The following is a 24,736-nucleotide window of genomic DNA, read 5'->3' on the forward strand; positions in this document are numbered from 1 at the left end:
CTACTGTACACTCATTCACCCTTATTCTCGAGTGGCTTTCAGGCCTTAATAAGTGGTTACTCCCATTTAAAAAAAATTAACCAATAAAAATTGTAGAACCCTGGGATACAGCATTAATCTATTCTGGGGTTGGTGAAATTGTCGTATGACAGTGCCTAAGCAAAATTATATCCAGTACAGATTAAAAATTAGCAACAAAATACAGTACAGTATATAATACACATGTATATAATCAAATAACATAAATAACACTGTAAGGCGGGGCAAATACCATAACCAGGGACTGGAAAAACATTGTATTCCACATCATAACCCGAAAAAAGCATATCCCGGGGCCACAGTATCCCAGGGTTCTACTGTAAAAGATTATTCATCTGTGATTTGATGGCTTAATTGGGTTTTTCCATCTAGTTTGACCATACGGACTGCTTAAAGATTTTGAATATTTTGTACTCAAACCTTTGTTCTAGATATCTAGAAGATACAGGGTATTGTCTGTTAATGGCAGCTATTAGTGATGGCATAATTCTAATATTTTTACTTTATTCCGATATAATTGCTGATTCTCATTCTTTAAAAAAAATTATAGACCTTTTAAAAAAATTTTAGGTTACTGTAAAAACCCATGTAGTGTGTGCATATACTTTTTTCAAAAAAGTAAGCTTAGGACAGAGTGGAGTTGCATTACATGAATAGAAACATTCACAGCAAGAACCTGTCTGGTTACAATCCTAGCAAAAAAGCTTTCCTATCTCTTTCTATACCAAAGGTCCAGTAAAACTTCCATGAACAAAGTTACTTTTCTAGAGAAACCGGTCTGTGGAATAAAATACACAAAGCTGCATCCCAAGCAACTACAATGTGGTTTTGAAGTCCGATATAAACAAATGCTTGTTGAACCGTCCTCTTTGATAAACAATTCCTTTCAAGAAATCTTATGCCAATTTCTTTGGTTGTTTTCAGTTCTTTTTCCTATTTATCCCGTCGTGCATTACTTGGAAATATCTGATGCGTGTAAAGAGGCATGAAAAAGGATTTTTGTTTTTGCTTTCGGACAGGACATGGTTTTAAGAAATGAATGTGTGACAGTGTCCCATCCGAAATGGGGGGAACAAAAATCCTTTTCCATGCCACATATTCACCAGGTATTTCCAAGTAACGCACTTGTGTTTTTAATTAACTTTGTTCAAATCATGAAGACAAAACGTTAAAGAACTCACAACCGTCCCCCTAAGTAATCCAACTTACAAAAATTCCACTACTTATGTTTACTACACTATAATCACATTGACTAATGTATACCCATTAACCCTTATCCTTGAGTGGCCTCTGGGCCTTGATAAGTGGTGATTCCTGTGGGAATAAAAGAACAAAAAAAAAAAACAAAACAATTTAGGTTTTCCTTTTAAATTTCCATTACACTGGAATATCATTTCCATTTTTTATGTATATGAACGAATAAAACTCTGTAGATCTTGTTTATCTTGTACGTTTTCTCTCTGCACACTGCATAATGTTACAACAAAGCGATGACGTCATCAACTAAAACTGGACTACATCAAGATTCTCTATGACATCATACATGATAAATAAAAGATGAATATCTGCCATTAAAACAAAATATAAACAGTGACCATTTATTATTATTATATATATAAAAAAAATTTTTTTTTTTTTTTACCACTTATCAAGGCCCGGAAGCCACTCGGGGATAAAGGTTATAGTAGCATTCATGTGTCTGTGTACTAATCTCCTACAGCCCACACTACTGGAGTGATCATGACCAAACCTGGCATGATGATGGTCCTCCACCTAGGGGGACACCATTTTCCAAGTCAAAGGTCAAGGTTATAGCACGCATGTATATGTGTGTGTGTGTATGTATATATATATATATATATATATATATATATATACACACACATACATTCTTCTACAGCTTACACCACTGGACTGATCATGACCAAACCTGACATGATGATGGTCTCCGACCTAGGGATTGGTGCATACCATTTTTCAAAGTCAAAGGTTAAAGTCATATTTGGTGCAGCTCTTCATAAACTCCTCCATCTTGGGGTTCACCACCATGGGCACCAGCCAACTTCTTTGTGAATTTGAATCCGATCACCCTCCTGCACTCACATCCCCTCAACCAATCTTCATAGTTCATACTCACTTCAGGAGGTGGTTTGAAAAAAAAAAAAAAAAAAAAAATTTAAACACCTTAAGCAATAGTTGCTCTTAGAACATCCACTTACTGCAAGGGTGCCTGTAAAGCAGGTATCTGAGCATACTGCAAAGTCTCGCACGAAGCATGTGTATTTTTGCTAGTGTGTATATAATATATATGTTAGAGTATCCATTCAGTCAAGACTGACTGAATCTTATATTTGTCAAACAAATCAAATCTGTCCCCTCTCCTCATATACATGTATATGAAAAAAGAAGTTGTGTTAGATGTATTTTATATATATATATATATATATATATATGCAGTAACGATATGGTTAACAGTACCAAATGTTCCGTTTATGTTAATGTGTAGGTTAAAAATGACTTTTAACCAGAGTGGAAAGACCACTGACACTTGCAAAAATTCCAGTCTATCCATATCCTGTCTTTTAAAGAAAAAAGTCTTCTAAGCTGTTTTACATGAATGTTTTTACACATGCAAACCTTTTTTTTTAATTTTTCTTCTAATCGTCTTTTATCTTCTTATTCTATCTTCTAATCTTCTATCTTCCAATCTAATCTAATAAAATAGGACCAATTATTCCCCTGATGAAAAAATAGTTTAGTTTAACAAACGCAGATGCCACACACAAATTTATTATGATCAGACTACTAGCCACTATCTTATGTAGGTTTTGCACATATTTGTAGTTGCATTCTTCCGTTATAATAAAATCTTATATTATTTCCTAGGAGCATCACAATCCAAACTATGTCTTAGTAACCACAGATGTCACAAGTTTTTCTTCCTAATTATTTTCTACTCACACTTCCCTCCATTCATAACCGGGAATTTCTCTACATTTGCCATAAATTTTACTACTTCACCTTCTGTATTTGGGTCATCTACAGATACATTTGACATTACCTTCTTGGTTTCCAATTTGTGACAGAAGGAACTCTTCTTTCAAAAAGTTCATTTAATCCCATTGGCTGTCCACTTGCGTTTCTCAGGTTAAACAAATGTCGGTTCTCTGTATTTTCTGAACTTTTAAAAGCATGACAAGACCGTGTCAATCAAACAGCAAGATACATATTTTCTTCTCCATATTTTTTTGTATTTTTCATCTACTTGGTATTTTTCCTATTATTCACTGTCTTATCCGTCTACTTCAGCATCTTCTTCGTCTTTGCCATTCAGTCATTATTCCTTGTCCATACATAAACAAACAGGGCTCTACATTGTGAGTGATACGGTCGCATTTGCCAGTGATTTTTCAAAGTAGCAACTAGAAATAATGAAACGCTTATCTTTTGGCTATTGTTTCTTTCACTGACAATCTTCCAAAGCTCACTACCGGGTGAAAAATACCTTTTTAAACTGTTTTTTTTTTTGTTGTTGTTGTTTTTTGGGGGTTTTTTTTCTTTTTGTTTTTTGTTTTTTTTGTTTTGTTTTTTTAATAAAGCAAACAAGGTTAAATTAGTTAAAGTTTAATAGAACCATATACTTTTTTTTTAACAAAGGCTGTTTAAAAAAATATCTGAAGAAATTAGAATGTTTATACCTTAAAGTATCAACATAAAATTTATTGTATATTTAAAATTACACTTATTAAAAAAATACGGAAAAAACTTTATATACATAATCATCACAGAACGAAGATATCATATTTCAAAGATCATATTGTTTGGCTAGTGACTTTTCTATTTGGCTAGTAAACGAAAATATTGTCAAAGGTCAACTAAAGATAAATTTGTCCAAAGAGCCCTGACAAACCTGCTGTTTTCTTAATGGCTGGCAGACCATTGGCTTCCTATTATATATTTTCTGTCATTTCTTACAATATGTTTGCGGGACATGTTATTGATTGAATAAACGTTTTTTTCTCTATAGCTTCCAATTCAGCAGTTCAAAATTCCTTTCGATTTTTTTTAATTTTTTTTTTTTTTTACAAACATAACATACGTGCATAATGTGCTATTGGCATAGCTTGTGCAGATTGTACCCTTTATTAACAGAACGTAATTGGGTATATTATTTAAAACGTCATTCTTAATGAGGACAGAGATTTTGTAACTATTCTGTACTTAACAATTTAATAAGCAAAACATCGTACAAATTAAATTCAACTTGCAAATACTGTTTTTAAAATAGCACATTAAGATAGATGCATAAGCACCTTAAGATTTTAATTGTTTCTTGATACTAATGTTGGGACGATTAATCAAATCGGAAAAATCTGAATATTTGAGGGTATTGGAATCTGAAAAATTTGTAATGATTTTCCGATGCCAAAACGATTCTTTTGTCTTGTTTTGATTTATAAGCTAAATTTTCCATTGCTGGTAATAATGATAAAATAATAAATATTTATGGATTTTAAACCACCAGTGAAGCTAAAATCGATAGATTGTCCCCCACAAATATATTTTTACGTTTAGGAAAATATTTGCACATTTAACATGTGTGTTTTTACGGTAATCAGAGAAAAAAACAACTATATAGTCAAATATTTAGAGACTTATAAAGAATCGAAATCGGTAATTGTATCAGAATCGGGAATTTAGTATGAAATCGGTAATTGTATTGGAATCAGGGAAAAATATTGGAATCGTCCCATCACTACTTGATACTCAAATTAATGTTGAAAATATTGTTTAAAATATTTATCTATATACCTACCTCCCCACAAAGGTTGTATGGAGCATAAGATATTGAGTTGAATGTGGAGTATAGCCAGTTTCTAAGCACCCATAGCCGATAACAATTTGCTGGTCTCATCCATTAGCTTATAGGCGCCAATATGGGATGTCTCAGAGGATAAAATAATCCTACCTTCTTTCAGAGGAGGACATAGAAGATTGCTCAGTGAACCAACAAATCTAATCATTGCTCAAGCACAAGAGAAATTCTGTCATTGTTTAATGGGACTTAACCAGAATACAGATGATACTATTTATTTAGATAGGATTTTCAAGTCAAATTTAACTTTTCGGGTAACTTTGGTTTATTAAATTGTTAGATGAAAGTATTGAATAGTTAAAAAAAAATGTCCCCCCTCACACTGCTAAGATTGGATTTCTAAATGATGTTATTTCAGCATGGTCCATATTCTGCATGAATACCGTTTAAGGTTTTGGTTTGCTATTTATTATTAAGCAAATAATGGAAATAATGCTAACATCTTTAAAGGAGTTATAACATTCAATGAAAGGATGTTTTTTTTTGTTTTTTTTTTTTCCATCTTCATCTGCTTTGGCTATGTAAAATTTATAAACAATTTCTTACAAGATGTTTATATTTACGCTATTGATTGAATAGACGTTTTTTTTTTCTCAAGTATAACTTTCGATTCGCCAGTTTAAATGCTTCAAAATTTCTTCCAATTTTTCCAAAACATACATGCATAATGTACTGTTGGTACCATAGCTTGGAAATAGGTTATGATTATCTACAGTATGAATTCTTATACACTGAAGTTTACTTTATATATGAAACCCAAACAGGGGAGATATAACATATGAGAAGTATTTGGAATCAAGTCTCCCCTTGCTGTTATTTCAGATCATTTGAAACCATAACAGCAAGTTTAAGTCTCCCCTCCATCAATTTTATAATTCATATGCAAAACTAAGAAAAACAAATGACTATAACTGAAACATTGATTAAGGTGCATTATCTTCCCACCCTCAAAAAAATATCATTCAAAATTATCACTATTATAGGTTTTCGAGAGTGCTGAAAATGTAAATAATGTTTAAAATTCCAGGAAATGATTACTTTTCAAGATATAAAGAAATCATAGTTTTAAAAATGTGGGTGATCACTTTTCTATATTAATCTAAATGTAAAATAAACACCCACTTTATAGCCACCTTCTTGGGAGAGAGGGGCGTCTGTTTTTTTTTTTTTTTTTTTTTTTTTTTTTTTTTTTTTTTTTTTTTAGAGGTGGTATTTATTTGGTCATAGTGGTCTGGTAGGTTTTCGGTTGTGCTGAAAATGAATATATTTAAATTTTCTGCAAATAAGTATTTTTCCAGGTATTAAGCAATGTAATTCTTTGTTATAAGTGGTGGCCATTGTTGTACACGCAAATTTTTACTTAATACCCAGAAAAATACTTATTTATGGAAAACTTAAGTGCAATATTCGTTTTCAGCACACCTGAAAACCTATAGGAAACAAGTTTTTTAAGGTAAATTTTGTTTGTCTACCAGGCCACAATAAACATAACGCCTAAAAAAAAAAAAAAAAAAAAAAAAAAAAAAAAAATAAGACCCACACAAAAGGAGTGCTCATTTTACATTCTATTAATATAGAAAAGAGATCCCTCACTTTTTGAAATTATAATTTCTTCATATCTTGGAAACTACTCATTTCATGGAATTTTAAATGTCATTTTCGTTTTCAGCACCCTCAAATCTATAAATAGTGGTAATTTTAAAGAGTTTCTGGAGGGTGGAAAGATACTGCACCTTTACCAAAAACATTTTATGGCTGTAAAAATAGGCTCTGGATGATGCCCTTAATGTGCAACCTTACGAGCAAAACTTCAGTCTTGCTGCTCCGGTTTTCTCCCCTGTAGCTTTGCCAGGCCACTAATATATACAAACTTTTATTTTGACTGAGCATTTTACATGAAACAAGGCCATTTTAAAAAATAAATACTTAAATTACATAGAATACACTATTAAAGCAAACTTATTTTGGATTATTAAAATAATTTCCAACACTATTGATAATGCTACCAATTTATTTTTTTATTGTTTGAATTTTTATTTTAAAATATGACATAAATTATAAATCTGTCATGCCAAAGCTTTCACCATTTCGTTATAATGTTGTAAGCTGTATTTATTAGAATGTTCAAATAGATCAGTTGGTAGAACATCACTGGAGATCTTAAAGTTCCAATTTTAATTTTCTGCTTTAGTTGGGAATTTATTATTGATCCCCCAATTTATTGTAGAGGGACCTATGTTTTCAGTAATATCTGTCTGTCCATCCATTAGTTTTTCCTGAAATTTTGCCACAAATTGTATTTCATTAAATAGATGTGCATAGTAAAAAAAAAAAAATTGTTCTTGCAAAAATTCCCATTGCATCTCCAGAGGCTCAAAAGAGGTCAAAATGCCCCAAAATGACACGTTTTGCCCCATCTTTTGATCCATCTATTAGATTTTTCTGAAACTTGGCCAAAATGTGGAGCCCTTTGTTCTTAATATAAATCCAGTATGGGTGACCCTAGCTAAATTCTAGTTCACATCCCCCTGGGACTTTTAAGGCAAAAACAAAAAAAAACATGACTTTTTGGAGCTCTTTTTTTTTTTCTCATATTACTCAAAAACTTGATATGTATGTCTATAATGGTTTTCCATGGTGCTGAATTCAAATATACATGTCTTAAGGCGTGAAACTGCACCGTTTGTTCATTTTCACTGGGATTTAACATTACCAGGAGCTCAAAAGAAGTCACAAATGCCCCAAAATTGGAAAAAAAAAAAAAAAAAAAAAAAAGACACTTTTTACCCGCTAACTTATGCCCCATTCATTAGATTTTTCTGAAATTTGGCGAAATGTGAAGGCAACCTTGGCCCTTCACACTTTTCACATTCATCATTTCTTGACTACTTTTTGTGGCGTCATCTCACATGCAGCACTAGAGGCTTGTTTACTTTTAATGCAATAGGTACTGTTCTTAAAGTAGTTAAAATCTTTGATATTTTAAAATGAGACAAATACTGCTCTGTATTTATTATCCTCAGAAAGAAATTGATTGGTGGATTCACAAACACAGGCAAAACTCTCACCATATATATCGATTTAACACTAGATTTTTTTTTTTTTTTTTTTTTTTCGTAGTTTTATATAGAAAACATTTAATTTTGAGGTATTCTTTTATATTTTGCAGATATTAACTCTTGTGTGTTTCATCATACAATCCTCAAGTGAAGTCGAAAACAATGTACCAGCAGGTAAAGTACCCCCCTTTTCTTTTTTTTTTCTTTTTTTTTTTTAATGAAAATTGCTTTAGACAATGTATAAAACCACTTAATGTAAGGAGCTAAAAATAGTACCACTTCAAGGTTAAAAACTAGCCAATGATAAGTGTTATATGGGTAGATTTTAACCCAGAAAACAGCAATTCTTCCCCCCTTATCAGAAACATTGTTCATCATAGAATGTGAGGATTAAAGGACATAATATGGAAAGCAAGAGTTAAAAGGCTGGCCAAAGTAAACCTACAGTCCACTTATGTCCTTGATTTTATTCAATAGTAGCTAAAAACACACTTGGTCGATCCAGTACATTAAAAACTAGAAACATTAGAGGTTGCCTTATTTGTTATACAAACCTAAGCAAATCAGTTTCATATTGACTCCAATATCTTTTATAAAATATATCAAATGATGATTTGAAATGGATGAGTGCATCACCGCCATGGCATACCTGATAGAGGTTTGTAATCATTTTCATTGTGAGTGTCTTGTCTATAATTGTTTGATTTCAGTATGTCTGAAAATCAGTCCGTGATGTCTGAAAATCTGATTTCTGTTTTACACACAAAGCCAACGACGTATGCATCAATTTTACACACACACACACACACACACACTGGGTTATTCCATTTCAAACTTTCTCCATTTGTTGGTATCATAAAAATGAGACAATTGTTAAAATCTGAGCGGGTAACTCCAAGCGGTTTCTCAAATATATTAAGATGTTATGTATGTTGCGAAAGCCTGCAAAAGTACATTAGAGGATTACTTTTTTTGCACAGAAAATAAATTCTAGATTATCTAGAATGTTAAGAATTGGTACCGATAAGAGTTTTTGCACAGAATCCAAAAATAAACTTTGAGTCATTGTACGTTTGCCTAAATTTGGGTATCTATCAAGCCCCGAAAAAGTATTGGAAAATGAAAATCTTTTTCTGTTATATTTTACAGTTTGAACTTTCTCTCATCCTCCCCCAAAAAGTGGTGTTCTTTATCCGCCAGCTCACTATTTAACTTTAAAAACAAACATTTTCTTTTTCCGCATTAAAACATGTTGTAATCATACACTTTTCCTTTTTTCGCTAAAGGATCAGTAAATACAAACACAAATGTATCACAAAATTTATTTTTCATGTAGTTAATTGCATGCATAGATAAAAACGTGGAAGCCATAAGAAACGTAATAGCACGTTTTCAAAACATCAGTTCAACAGCTGTTTACAAATGAAGTTTTGCAAATGCAGTAATCGTTTTATCATAATTTTCATCCCAGATTCTGTAAGTTTTTCCAGAGGTTGTATTCGATATGTTTTTATAGGGACATTGCAGTTCAATGTCACCAAGTTGGATTTTTTGAAGTCCTAGATGTCCACAAATGAGGCATCCTTACTACACAGTTTGTGTCCAATATGTGATGCTGACTAGCGAATGAAATGATTTTACTTTCTTCAAACTTCTCCATTTTCTTTCTCATCTCGACCAAGTCTTTTTTGTCAATGCGAAAGAGAAGATGATTGATTTCTTCTTGGCATATTACCACATAATAATCCAGAATTTGGTTGAGTGGTGTGACATAGTCCCAAAATATATATTTATGAAAGTGTATGTGTGTGTCTGTCTGTGTACATTTCCCTACACAATAACTCTGTCAATTTTCAGTCTACAGATTCAAAATTTGATATACAGGGTATGGAGATTTGGGAAAATCTTTGTAATCCGTTTTCAGCCAGAAATTTGGCTGTTAAGGGGTTAAAGTTCAATGATTTGACCTTTGAGAACTCTATTAAACTCCTCCACCAATTTTGGGTATAAACAATTGAAATTTTAGATATAGGTTCCTTGGACATGGATCTAACTTAATAACTTGATTTGAGCTCAAAACAAATGTTATGGGGTCATAATAGGGGTAAAAGTTTTTAAAAAATTGACCGCTGCGGCAGACAATTTCTGGTCTAAATATTTGAAATTTTACATGAAGGGTATTCAGAGATAGGGCAAGCTTTTTAATCGGATTTAGCTACCAATATATAAATGTATGTATGTTTGCATGTCTGCCTAAAACTTTCGACAGAGGCGATGATCAAGACCAGTATCATTTTTAAGCTCAACCTTTCAGACGACAAATATCGACAAATTGGCTAGAAACATTAATTTCTTCATCTTCAACTGGGCAGTTTTCTACAGGGGCGGGGGGGTCACTTTTTTCGAGGCTATTGTCGAAAGTCATCCCCTCTTTTCGATTGTCTAGCCTAAATTTAAACCTACGTCACTTCCGGTTTGGCAGTGGTCGTAACAGCAAAGACCTCATGTTTTTTTCCCCATTCTTTTCCTCCTTCGCGGTACGAGTTCGAGCCTGCGTTCCTATTACCACTTTTTTTTTTCTTAATATACACCTCTAAACACCTGGGCAACGCCGGGCTGAAATGCTAATATATATATATATATATATATATATATATATATATATATATATATATATATATAAAATCTTGGAGGTTTTTTAACCTTTAAAACTATAAAAAAAACATTTTTTTTCTCATTTGTTGGAAAACTATTTAGTCAGTGAGTCATTTAATCACTGCATCAACTTGCTTTCTCGAATTCACAATAGTCCTAATGTTGTTCAGGGATCATCAGTTGTCTACCATGAAGCACTGTTTCGGGAATTTAAAAACAAAACAGTATATTATATCATGGCTCCCTACCAGTGTTGATCAAACACCACCTCCCTTAATCACAAGAACAAAGAAGTGTTCCAGATATTGGATCTAGTTTCTTGCTCAAGATCAATTTGGCTAACCTATTTATGCTATCAAAAAAATGTCTTCCTTATATATATGAAAATGTTAGTTCAATTATATCAAGCAGAGATTGTATTTTATTATTTTGTTTTGGTTGTTGACGTAAAAAATAAATTGAAAAACATGTAAAGAGTGAGAAAGAAAGAGAAAGATTAGTAAAACAGAAAAGAACGAACAGACACTTGAGAGTGTATATTGGTCAGCACACGTGAATGAAAATCAAAATGTAAAGACAAAGGAGGAAGAGAGAATTTATATAGAGGAGGGAGGAGGTACAATATGCAGCAAGCATGTGTAAAGGAGACTGCCAAAAAGGTGAGAGGTAACGACTGCTAGAAAGTGTTGACGAGCAAAAGAAGCGATCGAGGCATGGCAGATTAAAAAAGAAAACCGTTATATCTCTTAAGACAAGATGAATGAAGGAGAAACAAAGAGAAAGATATGCATTAAATATTTACAAGTGAACAGTATACGAAACGGTCAAGCTATGTAACTCTTATCTATTTTCGGTATCTAACCCCCAGCATAAACAAGAAAGTCTTCATCAAGTGATTATACATTTTTTCTTTTGACAAAGAGGTCTATCTTGAAAATTTGGGAACTTTACACCTCCTACCATCTTGTATGACACCTTATATTGGTAAATAAATATCTTATAAGTGAAATGTATTGAAATCCTTCAAAATTTTTGTTATTTTTTTTTTAGTCCCTTGACTCATACTTAGGTGTTCCATTATAGTATTGTAATCGCTTTCAAACACGGCTCCTTTATAAAATCTTGCAAATCATTTCCACACATTAAAACTAGACAAGCGCTGTTGAGAATTTCATTCTAACACATTCAATAATGTATTATTGGGTTTGTTTTACTGTACACAGATTCGAAAAAGTTGTCACAAATAAATGTTATCAAAGGCAAGATAAATTACTTTTCTACCTAACTGGATATGTTTTTAGTGTTTATATTTAATGTAACATGTTTATTCAGCTCGAAAAACATAGTGTTTACCGATGTATTGGAAAATTTAAAATGATGGCCGACTCTCTTTGAGGCGATAAGTTTGGGAATATGAGTTCTAAATAAAAAAACAGACAAAATACTGTTAGAAACTCGCTCAATATATGATACCGTGACATAGGCCGACATATATTCGACGAGTTTTTAATAGTATTTTGACTGTTTTTTTATTTATAACTCCTTTTCCCAAACTTACTGTCTCCGAGAGAGAGTCGGGCGCCATTTTAAATTTTCCAATACATCAGTAAACACTGTATGTTTTTCAAGCTGAATAAACATGTTACATTAAATATAAACACTAAAAACATATCCAGCTAGGTAGAAAAGTAACTTATCTTGCCTTTGATAACATTTATTTGTTCTATATTTGTTTTTTGTTTTTTTGACAACTTTTTCGAATCTATGTGTACAGGAAAACAAACCCTGTATTATTATTCAGGAGAGAGAGTATAAGTTCCTGAATATTAACTATTCTGTACTTTTACTGCCAAATGCCTCCCTGAAATGTAGAGAATTTTAGATTTGTATACATTTGAGACATAGCGTGTACAAATTGTATTCGGGTCGCTGTAGTAGTGCTAGTCAAACAATTGGTTAAGATTATTTTTATTTGCTGTACAAGAGTGGAGTCGTAGTTGTAAACAATAACAGTTGGAAGTTTTCACATTGTAGAGCGTTATTTTGAGTCTTTGCAGAGATAGAAAGGAATGTGTACTTTTAAAAATCTGCCATCTTGACAATAAAAAGTTAGTGAAGTTCACTATTTTTCAATTATATTCTGTTCTCTATTGTAAGTAGTTCAGTAACTTGTATTGGAGCCAACAATTTTGATTGGATCATATGTCAGCCAATTTACCTCTGTAACATAATTCTTCTTCCGCTAAAGAAAAATGCATTTAATCAGAAGACAAGTACAGTAAAATGCAGTTAATCACTGCTACATGTGTACTTGATAAACCTCTCTCATATATATATATATATATATATATATATATAATCTATAAAGTAGGACATTCCATTAAAAGGTAAGTTTATTAAAATAGATGTATACATTTTTTTATTTTTTTTTAGAAAGTCTTTCCATAATAATATAAGTGCAAAAAATACAACTCTAGATCAACTTTCTTCATCAATATTATAAATTTTAAACTACCTCCAAATCAACCTGATTATTTTGCTCTCTCTCTCTTATATATATATATATATATATATATATATATATATATATATATATATATTTTACCGTTTTTAATCTGCTTAGTTACATGTTTCCACTTCTGGAATCAAATTAATGATCAGATAGTTTCGTCAAACTTTATAGATTTAAATATTTATTATAAGGAAGAAGAAATAAAGAGTACAAATTCAAATCAGCAGCGCCAACTGTAAAATCATTAAAAAAAAAAAAAAAAAAAAAAAAAGTGACAGATAACTATATACATATATATTTCAGGCTGCCCAGCATTGCCTGGTCATAAAATATGCTTATATATATTTTAATTTATGCAGATTTCATAGTTATTATTATAGATCCAGTTGTATATTGATTATTATATTGTACCAAATATATAGTAGTGATTTCAAAAGTTATTATGTATGTATGTATGTGTGTGTGTATATATATATATATATATATATATATATGATCACTTGGGTGGCATAAACTAGAATTGAAACTAAAATATTTAGCTCTCCAACATTATTCATTACTAAGCTAAGCTCCTATGCATATCAAAACTTTAAAAATTAATGTAATTAAACATATAAATGTATATTTGGCATGCGTAGAAGATTCAGAATTAGTTTAACTGCCAAGTTCCATTTTTTTTTTTTTTTTTTTTTTTTTTTTTTCTCCAAATTTTAATCTCTTAGCAGCTATTTTTCTGGCCAGAACTCAAATCGAATTTGTTCACAGGTTGAAATTCCTTATACATCAAGTTTCAAGTCTGTAGACCAAAAATTGAGTACTACCTAAAGTAGACAGTTTCTCACACACAGACAAGATCATATATATATATATATATTAGGGTGGCGGGGATAGTACTACTGTCAAAGGAAAAGTAAAGCACCTCCTTTCCTCTGCTAGTCTATAGGAGACTCTTGGGCAAGGTTGAGAACCCACTTCAGCCCCTTGAACGAGTGTAATATGGAAGCAATCGGGAATAATTTTGTTTGTGGTTTCATATTTTGTTGTGCTGAGCAGAAGATTCCTTTCGGTACAATGATCGGTACAATTGTCCAGTATGTGCACTGCTCAGACAGAAAGAAACTGCAACCTACTGTCTATACAGCTGCAAAGAAAGCTGTGGAAATGTATCAAACACTTTCAAGAAACCGCGTGAATGAGGTTTTGAATGATAAGCAAGAATTCATGAATGTCTTGAGGAAGAGAGATAGATGGGGAGTCATAGCTGCTAAAGCTTATGTTGCTTGAATGAATAAATAGATTATTTTATTGAACTTACTCTTGGAGTCTTTTGGGTGGTGGAGTATATATAATAGACTAGTCTGGATGCCCGGCATTGCCCGGGTGTTTGGAGGTGTGTGTTGAGCACACAAAGAAAAAAAAGTGGTAGTAGGCAGGGCGGCTCAAACCTGTACCACGAAGGAGGAAAAGAACGTGAAAAAAAATGTGACGTATTTGCCATTGCATCCATCGCCAAACTGGAAGTGGCGAAGGTTTAAATTAAGGCTAGTCAATTGAAAAGAGGGGATCAATTAAAAAATATCGGTGAAAAAAGCGACCCCCTCCTTGTAGAAAAGTGCCTAGTTGAGGGCGAAGGAATTGATGTTTTTAGCCAATTTTTCGATATTTGTTGTCTGGAGGGTCAAGCTTCAAAACTATACTGATCTCGTGAAAATCTGTCGCCTCTGTCGAAAGTTTTAGGCAGACGTACATACATTTAAACAGACAGATGAGATTTATTAAGATTGACACATTTTTGTTTACAAAGCCATTCGGCTAAAGTGACGTCAGACAAATTTTTAGGTACGATGACCAAAACTGTATAGTTTTTTTGTTTTTTTTTAATACAAATGTAAAAATAGAAGTTTTATTCGGTCTTAGATAAATGTTTATGAACCGTTTTTTTTACTTTTCTAATAAAAATATATATGAACTGTTTTTCAAGCATCAGAAGTGTTGGTAAACTTTTTGGTACTTGTACAGTTTAATCCATATATTAAAAAAATGAAAATATCAAAAAAAGTTATATTATATATATCCGTTATGGAATGAAGTTCTCCAAAAAAAAATTTTACTTAATTTTTTTTTTTTTTTTTTTTTTTTTTTTTTTTTTTTTTTTTAGCGAAAAAACAATTTATGATACCAATCAAAAGATAGCAATGTTTCGATTTTTAAGAAACGCTATTATTTAAGATGGGGAGGGGGTGTCGGCACTTTAGACCAAGTTATCTCCCCGTGGTCTGTTAAAAATGTTTTTTCACTGTGGAAAAAGAAAAAAAAACTAGTCAATCAAATTTAGTGAAATTTCTTTCAAAGAACTTCAGTCCAAAACATACGTACAATATAACTTTTTTTTTCCTCGATATTTTCATTTTTCGGTGTCTTGATTTTTTCCTCGATATTTTCATTTTTCGGTGTCTTGATTAAACTGTACAAGTACCAATTTTTGTTTTACATCAACATAAAAATAAAACTCATGTAAACAAAATATTTATGATTTTTTTTTTTAAATCAAACATCAAAATAGAACTTTTATTATAAAAATATATATTGACTGTTTTTCGAACATTAGATGTGTTGGTAATTTTTAAATAAAAAAAATCAAACTCTTTTTTTTTTTTTTAATCATAAAAACATTTTTAAAAAAAAACATGACAGAACTTAAAAAAATCATTTAAAAATATATATTAAAATCATAAAACAATTCTTTTTAGTTGATTTTGCTTTTGCAATTTTTATTCTCAAGAGTCGTTATCTATTATATGAATATATTTTTTTTTTATTATTGGAAACTTGTTATATAAAAAAATTTGTTTAAACTTCATATATCACGTAATATTTAAAATTGATATCATTTAAAGCTTTTTAAAAATAATTTTTTAGATTTTTTTTTTTTTTTTTTACATAATAATATTGATTTTTATGTCCAATTTTATTTACAACTTTAAGGTAAGTGAAAAAAATAATAGGATGTTTATTTATATATATCTATATATATATATATATTATACATATATTATACATACATATATATATATATATATATTATACATATATATATATATATATATTATACATGTAATTTTTTTTAATTTGATCTTTTCAGCTTTAAAAAATGTTGAAATTTTTATTGACCTATATTTATTTTGTTTAGTTTTCGTAACATGAAATGGGGAGGGGGGGGGTAAAACACCTAAAAAAAAAAAAAAAAAAAATTTCCTCTAATCTATTTAACGAAACCTACTTTGATTATGTAAGTTTATTTAATAATGAATAAATATCGAAAATTGTGGCGCACTTTGGAAAAAAAAAAAAAAACCAGTTCATAAACATTTATCTACATCAATGATTTGGCCTTCGGGACAAGATCAAAGTGTAGTATCTGTTCTTCAGATGCTGCACTGCTATTTCTTGTTCTCTTTCGGTGGAGGAGAAATCCTTCACGACTGAGACAATTTTTATTTTTGTACCTTTTCTCCACGTTAAAAAACGACCCTGGTGTCTAACTCTGTCCCGTGGGGAGGCATAGTAAATAGGTACATCAATGATCTTCCAAAAGACATACTTAAATCATTCGTTGACATCTATGCTAATGATACGACCATCTATGGCAACACATCAAAGGCCATAAATGACAAAGTTCTCTCTGATTCTCTCTTCCCTGATCTTGAGTGCATGGTACAATGGGGGAAGAGGTGGCTTGTTACTTTTAATGCATCTAAAACCAAGCTTCTATCTTTACATCATCAATGCTCTGATCCCCATCTGACATCAATTGAAATGGATGGCTCTCGTCTTGTGGGGAGGTTCCATGTTTGGACAAGCTTCTGAGATTGACATTTACTCCTGATCTGAAATGGAACACGAACATCAAATCTGTTGCCAAGGTCGCTGGAATCCTTCTACTGCTCCAGTAGATATCTCACTGCTGATGCAATTCTCTATCTATATAAAAGCCAAATACGTCCACGGGTGGAGTACTGATGTCATATTTGGGCAGGAGCTGCTAAAAACAGCCTATCCTGCCTTGACAGAGTACAAAATAAGACTTTGTAGCCTAGTGAGGGGTGCCCTTTTCTCTTCCCTGCAACCTCTCTCCCACAGAAGAGACGTTGCGAGCCTGTCTTTGTTTTATCGTTATTTCTATGGCAAGTGCTCGACTGCTCGCCAGAGCTCCAATCTCAGGTTCCCCCCTCGCAAATCTTTCACGAAAAACACCCGTCTAGCTGAAACCACCGTCAGTAATTTTCCCCACTCTTTATCTGTGCCTAAATCAAAATGTAGATTCCATGAACAAAGCTTCTTTCTTAGAAGTTTGCCTGTTTCCCACCTGACTACAACTTGCATGTCTTCAAGTCCAACATAAACAAATTCCTGATGAACTGCCCCCTTAAGACACTTTATCAGATCTCCATTACTAGCGATTACTACGATATTATCCCATTGATCACTGTACACGCAATAACCCTTATCCCCGAGTGGCCTCCGGGCCTTGATAAGTGGTGACTTCCTTGTTAAAAAAAAAAGTTATAATTTTGTTATAAAAGTTCAAATAAAATAAAAGGTATTTTTTACGACCTGCCCCGGCGTAGTATAAGCACCCCCAAGAACGGCTTTCGGAATAACCCCCTCAACTTCATGTTAAGAACGGTTTTCGAGGTTGGAAGGGTGTTCATTCCGAAAGACGTTCTTAACATGGGGAGGTTAGGGTGTTTATAATACGCTTGGGCACGTCGTAAGAATTTACCGAATAAAACTTCTAATTTTATATTTGCCTAAAAAAAAAAAAATACATTAAATACAGTTTTGGTCATCCGTATCTAAATATTTGTCTGGCGTCACTTCGGCCGAGTGGCTTTGTAAACAAAGTGCCAACCTTAACTAAAGCCTTAATTTCTATAATTCTCAAGTTAGAAGTAAAGTTTCTTTTTCGTAGATATTTAATTCGAAAGCTGACCCTACGTATTAACTACTCCCCCCACCACCACCACCACTCTCTGATAAGAATGAAATGTTTATACAAAGCTACCGATATACCTCGGCAGCCGTGGTCAAACTGTAGAAGTTGATGAACATTGAACAAATTGACATAATGTCATGTTATTCCGTCCTTAATTATTTTTCGTGTAGCTTTGTAGATTGTACTTTTCAGGTTTACCAAGTAGCCCCCCCCCCCTCCAGAAGCTGGATGGTACTGTTTCAAACATTTCCAATGTGTGGAAAATAATTGATTTTATCATAAAGAGGGAGTGAGGTGAACTGTACTAAGGAAAAATACCTTAAGAATCTTGTATGGTTTCTCCGTTATTTAACCAAACGAAAAATAAATGTTTCTTTTGCGTGGAGACAGTTTGGAAAACAAAGGTGATGGTCACTTTTGTTTAAAGTGTTCCTCCTGGCAATTTCCATTATTTCTTTCTATAGAAAAAAAATTGCTATTTTACGATTTTTAAATTGGTCATTTAAGCGATTAAAAGAAAACAGATTTTGAATTAATAAACAAAATTATAAATAAAGGGAAAGGATTCTACTTCTTTTTTCTTCGATAAAATGTTGGCACAGTGACAGTGTATAAAAATCGCGGTCATTGAAGAACACGAGAAAAAAATATCTAAAAGGTAAATTTTCAGATTAGGTCCACTTCCACAATTTCCTTTTAAATAACGACTTGGACAGGTTTTCGACTATGCTGAATACGAAAATCGCATTGAAATGTTGCAGAAATAAGTAGTTATCGAGATATAAAAAGTTGTATTATGCATTGTATTCTTTGGCGGTCGTCTTTTTTACGCGCGTGCGCGCGCCATAAGCAAATCTACTCATCTGACTGACACTAGGCGCGTAAAAAAAATGGCCGCCAAAGAATACAATGCATAATACAACTTTCTATATCTCGATAACTAATTATTTCTGCAGAATTTCAATGCGATTTTCGTATTCAGCATACCTATAAAAGGTGTCATTTAAAAGAAAATTGTGGAAAATTGTTGATAGTAAACGTTTTTTGTTTATTTTTGTAAACAGTTTTTTTTTCTTTTATAAGAAAAGATAAATGATTTTTATGAAAATCGTAAATTGTTAGGTGAAAGTACAGAAAATTTACATTTTTTTTTAAATAAACAGAAAAATATACCCCCTCCCCTCACCCTAAAAATAATTTAAAAATTAGATACTATTACATTTTTTATACAAAAAAAATATATACTGTTTTAATATTTGAACAAAGCTCGGCTTAATTCAGTGATTGCCGGTCGAGCCCGAGCCATAATTGACGAAAAATCCCGAGGATCCGGGTCAAATTCTGCAGGAGTACCTCATGTGCTTAATAAAGCTATCATCATTCTTGATAATAATTCGCTGTAAAAAAAAAAAAAAAAAAAAAAAAAAAAAAAAACCTGTGTAGAGTCTTAGTACAATTACATCCTACAAATATATAGGTGGTTGACTGGTGTGCCTTTTTTTTTTTTTTTTTATAACCTTCGGCGTAAATAAAGGTAACTCACACGAAACCGTATAAAGGAACGAAGAGGCTTTATTCCCGAACATACAGAAGGAAACTCCGAACAAAAATGGAAGAGGCAGACAACGATAACACCGTCGTGCTGAGTTATCTCCCTTGACCGATATGCGGTCATAATTCAATGCTGGCGCTGTCTTTTCTTGTTCTTGACTTTGAGGAACCTGCTTTTCCTGCTGGCCTGAATTGTCTTCCACCTTCTTATTATCCTCGTCCTCCTCCGTAAGGTTCTTTCACTTTTACTACCACCATCCCCCTCCCTCTTTCGGAGCCTTCAAACGACCAATTTTATCATGACTGTTGTTGTTGTTGTTGTTGTTGTGATCCACACGCGCACGTACGCACTACGACGCCAGCTGCTGCTGCTGATCTCGCTTTCATTCATTCATAATGTAGTTAGTCATTAATACCACCAGCCTGCATATATCTTTTTCCCTCGCTACGCTAAATCTTTTTCTCATGTTTTTGACCATTTTATGATGAAATTTAAGTTTTGTTTTGTTGTTTTTTTTTTTGTTTTTAGAAATATGGTTTAAAAGGGCGTCATAAAAGTTATATAAATTTTTAAGTCTAGAATGTTTTCGCCTCAAACACGCGGAATATATGTAATCACATGATCTAACCATCCTTTCTTCTTTCCTTATTGCTTTGTTTATTTATTTATTTTAAGTTTGTAGATTGTCCCGCCCAGAGACAATTTTATAATACTGCTAAATAAAATAACTTCTACCGTTAATATTAAGTCGATATGCGTTCCCGTTCATTATGATGACACTTTCTTGTCGGAAAAGAGAAGGTCCTTCTGTTTATTTAGTAATTTGATTATTAATTGAAAAAAACAAAAACAAAAAAAAAAAACATTTGTCTAAAAACTAAAAGTGGAGCCAGAAGGTTTACTTTTTTTTTTTCTTTAACCTGAACTGAACGTTAAAGTTTTTTTTTCTTTTAATCTTAATGAAAGTTATTGACGGCACGATTTTTAGTTTCTTAGGCCTTCCAGATGCTTTCAAAAAAAGTATAAAATATTTGGATTTGTAATAAATATATTTTAAGTTACCATTTGTGTGATCTAATGGCGAGACTGCACTTCCTCCTTTTCAAATAAAATAAATAAATAAATAAATAAATAAAAAACTGTTACGTTATTCAATGTCAGTGTGACTTAGTTCGATTGGCGTTTCAATGTTTTGGTTGAACGCTTTTAAGACATTTATTACAATAACCAACAAAACGAACATAAAATGTTACTAAAGACAAGCTAAGTTACTCTTAGGATTTTTTTTTTTTCTTTTTTAGTGTTTTAACTTATTTTAAAATGTTTGAAACAAAAGATGGTTCTCATGGATTCTTTTTCTCCCCGTTTTATAGCCTCGTTTTCGTGTTGACTGTAACGCATCAAAAATGCGAACCGGCGGAATTGTCAAAAAATAGTAAATAGAATAAAAGAAATTCAGTTATATATTTTCTTGAATCAGGCCCGGAAATTTTAATTTTGATTTAAATAAATAAATAATAATAATAATAATAATAATAATAATAATAATAATAATACATTTATTAAGTGTGTATTTGCAAGAAAGATAATTACACATAATCTCGTCTGATAATTTTAATGCAGAAATTTTTGGAGTACTATAAATCACTTGATCTTTGCTAGCTGTTATGAGGAGAGGCACAGCATTGCAACAACCGAGAAGAAAAGATATATTTTATGAACTTTCTTTTCTCTTTTTAAATGCAACTTTTACTCCATCTTCAATGGTTTTCTTTTTCAAGAATTAAATTCGATGCCATTCAGTTAAACAACAAAACAATGCACGTTTTCATTAGGCCCACCATTTGTCCATGCATGGAGTATTTTCCACATCTGGGCTGGTGGTGCACTGGTGCACTGTGCAGTCTGCAGTGCACTGGTGCAGAGTTCACCAGCACCACAACACCAATAGGTGTATCGGAATTTTTGATACCCCTAACACGAAACTATGAATAAAATATAAAAAAACTCGTAATTTCTCTTTTAAAAATGCGTTGTTTAAAAAATAGAAATATTATTTTTTATTTTTTTAAAAGACTGTGTTTTCATAGTGCCAGCGCATGCAGCCATGTTTTTTTACGTAATGAAATCAATTGAATTTTACGAGTTAATTTTTTTCCAATTTTAAACTTAAAAAATCTATCAATTTTTCTATTGGTTAAATTTTTACGGTATTTTCAGGGTCAATGTGAAATTTTATGCGCTTTCCAATAAACTGAATATAATATTTTAAACAAACGTTTTTTGTTGTTGTTTTTTTTTTTTTTATTCAACCCCCCCCCCTCCATTTTGAAATGTCTATTAAAATTCTAATAATTAATTTACTCACCAAAATTTTATATATCACAAATTGAAGATAAAAGATCAAAAAATAATATATTGTAAATTAAAGCAAAAAAAAAAGTTTTTTTTTTTTTTTTTTTTTTTTTTTTGGAAATTTACCTGTAAAGTCCAAAGTGTAAAACTTTTTTTTTATTATTTATTAGAAGCTTATGTTCTGCTTATATTGTCCAGTAAAAATTGGATGCTGACGACAATTTTTTTCTATTTCATTCAATGTTTTCTGTTTTTAGATATTGAAAAAAAAAAAAAATTTACTCGATAAAGACGAATTAAAATATATTAAATAAAAGATTTATGTATTTCTTTGAGAAAAGAAAAAATTCCCTTTTTTTTTTTTTTTTTTTTTTTTTTTTTAAGAAAAAGACTTATAAGTAAAATTTGACTAGTTTCATGTATGGGGACATATTTTTTCATGCACAGGGCTAGACGGCTAATGCGAACGTGTAGTTTTTACTTCCTTCTGTCCATCTGTAGTTCTAAACCAGAACAAACACTACTTCCGGTGTTTCGATCAGAACATAAAAATGTTTATGTAATGGCAGCTTTTTCTAATAGTCGTTTAAAAAATAAATGGCATTTAAAATATAAATATGGATAAATTCTTAACAAGGAAGAATGGAAGTACACATTAAATAGTATTTTTATTGGTGAGTGATTTTTTGGAATTTATATTGATTTTTTTTTATAATCGAAGTAAAATTTTGTTGATTTTCTTCAAATCGTTTTTTAAAGAAAACCGATTTAAAAAAACAAATATTGCATAATTTGCTATTAAATCTGTTATTTTTTTAATTTTGGTCTTTGCTGCTTTAATTGGAAAAAAAATTAGGGTTTGAATTACATTTTTCAAGTAGTTATTAGCTTGGAAAGATAGGAGGTCAAATTATTCAATTTTTTTACGCATATTATTATAATGTTGGTTTCTGACACTGCTAATGCACCAACCACCAATCTCCCTCTTAGACAAGGTTCAGAAAAAGTATCGACGCTTCTACACTAATGGGACGAAATTTTGTAGTCGAAATATGGAGTTTTCAGATTTAAAAAAAAACAAAAAAACAATTGTTTTTTAGCATTACAAGTTGATTTTTTTTCTTTTTAGATAATTGTTATTTTATCAACTTGTATGAAAAGAGCTATGTAAAAGATGCTTAAAACCGTTTGAATTTTGCAAATACCATCAGTACAATGGGGTAAAGAATGGCTGGTTACTTTTAATGCATCTAAAACCAAGCTTCTCTCTTTACATCATCAACATTCTGATCCACATCTGACATCAATTGAAATGAATGGCTCTCGTCTTCAGGAGGCCTCAAGTTTTGACAAACTTCTTGGCTTGACCATTACTCCTGATCTTAAATGGAACACGTACATCAAATCTGTTGCCAAGGCCGCTGGAAAAATGGTGGGATCTTTCTATCGATCCGGTAGATATCTCACTGCTGATGCTATTCTCTATCTATATAAGAGCCAGGTACGTCCAAGGATGGAATACTGTTGCCACATCTGAGCAGGAGCTGCTAGAAAGGACTTGGCCTGCCTTGATAGAGTTCAAAATAGATTTCGTAGCCTCGTAGGAGATGTCCTTTTCTCTTCCTTGCAACCTTTATCTCACAGAAGAGATGTTACGAGTTATCGTTATTTTCATGGAAAGTGTTCGACTGAGCTTCAGTCTATGGTCCCCCCTCGCCAAACTTTCACAAGAAACACTCGTCTAGCTGTAAACACTATCAATAATTCCCCCCACTCTTTATCTGTGCCTAAACCTAAACGTAGATTCCATGAACAAAGCTTTTTTCTTAGAACTGCACGCTTGTGGAATTGTCTTCCGTTTTCCTGCTTTCCGGCTGACTACAATATGGTTGTCTTCAAGTCTAACGTAAATAAGTTCTTGATGAGCCGTTCCATATAAGTTATCAACTTTACCAAATTTTCATTACTAATGATTACTATAATGTCCAATTTCTACTGTACACTCTTTAACCCTTATCCTTGAGTGGCCTCTTGGCCTTGATAATGTGGTGATGCCTATGTATAAAAAAAAAAAAAAAAAAAAGTTCAAAAGTTCTGAGAATTTTAAGTGCCAAAATTTTGGCTTTTCCGTGGATATTTTTCTTTAGAAAAAGTGGGCTAAATTATGGGCCTCAACATTTCAAGAAATTTGGTTATTTCGCCATCATTTATTTTTCAAGCTGTTCTCAGGAAACTCGGCACTCTTATGTAAAATTGTGTACTCTTTCTGATTATGCAGTCAAATTTGATGTATCTCTTTATAATAAGCCATGAATTATAAATTAAGATGTACAAATCTCAATTTTTTTTTTAGCTGGCACATGGTATCATACAGTGGGTGTCTATTCATGAACAAAACTAAGTATTATAGTGGTATTTAAATATAGCTTTATTGAGAATAGGCATTTTCCTGTCTCCTCACCAAAGGAAAGCTTAATCTTGGGTGTAGCCATTGAATGCCTAAAGAGCATTCATGACCGGTATTTACTCCTCCCCTCAAAGAAAAAAAAAAATTGAGTAGATATGAATTAATCTCATAAATAAATCGAAGAAAATTTTTCATATAGATTTTGAATTTCTGTTAAAAAAAAAATGGAATTCCCATAGTTGACCAGAACTTATGCATTTTGGGACCAGTTCAATTTTCAATTTT

The 24,736-nt window shown here is 31.8% G+C and overlaps 1 protein-coding gene across 2 annotated transcripts in view; it reads left to right on the plus strand.

Moving 5' to 3' along the window:
- The window catches only part of LOC145285880 (WD repeat-containing protein 5), a 134,304-nt gene that overhangs the window by 23,374 nt on the left and 86,194 nt on the right, over positions 1-24,736 (plus strand). The window contains exon 2 of one of the 2 annotated variants that reach the window (XM_080134342.1): positions 8,085-8,148. In XM_080134342.1, the coding sequence (XP_079990468.1) occupies positions 8,137-8,148 (12 nt within the window). In that variant the 5' untranslated portion in view covers positions 8,085-8,136. Of the gene's footprint in view, positions 1-8,064; positions 8,149-24,736 lie in introns of those variants that run through there. The other variant, XM_080134341.1, reaches the window with a different exon arrangement.

Source organism: Euprymna scolopes, chromosome 10, assembly GCF_053919585.1.
Source record: "Euprymna scolopes isolate OS-2025 chromosome 10, ASM5391958v1, whole genome shotgun sequence".
NCBI lineage: Eukaryota > Metazoa > Mollusca > Cephalopoda > Sepiida > Sepiolidae > Euprymna > Euprymna scolopes.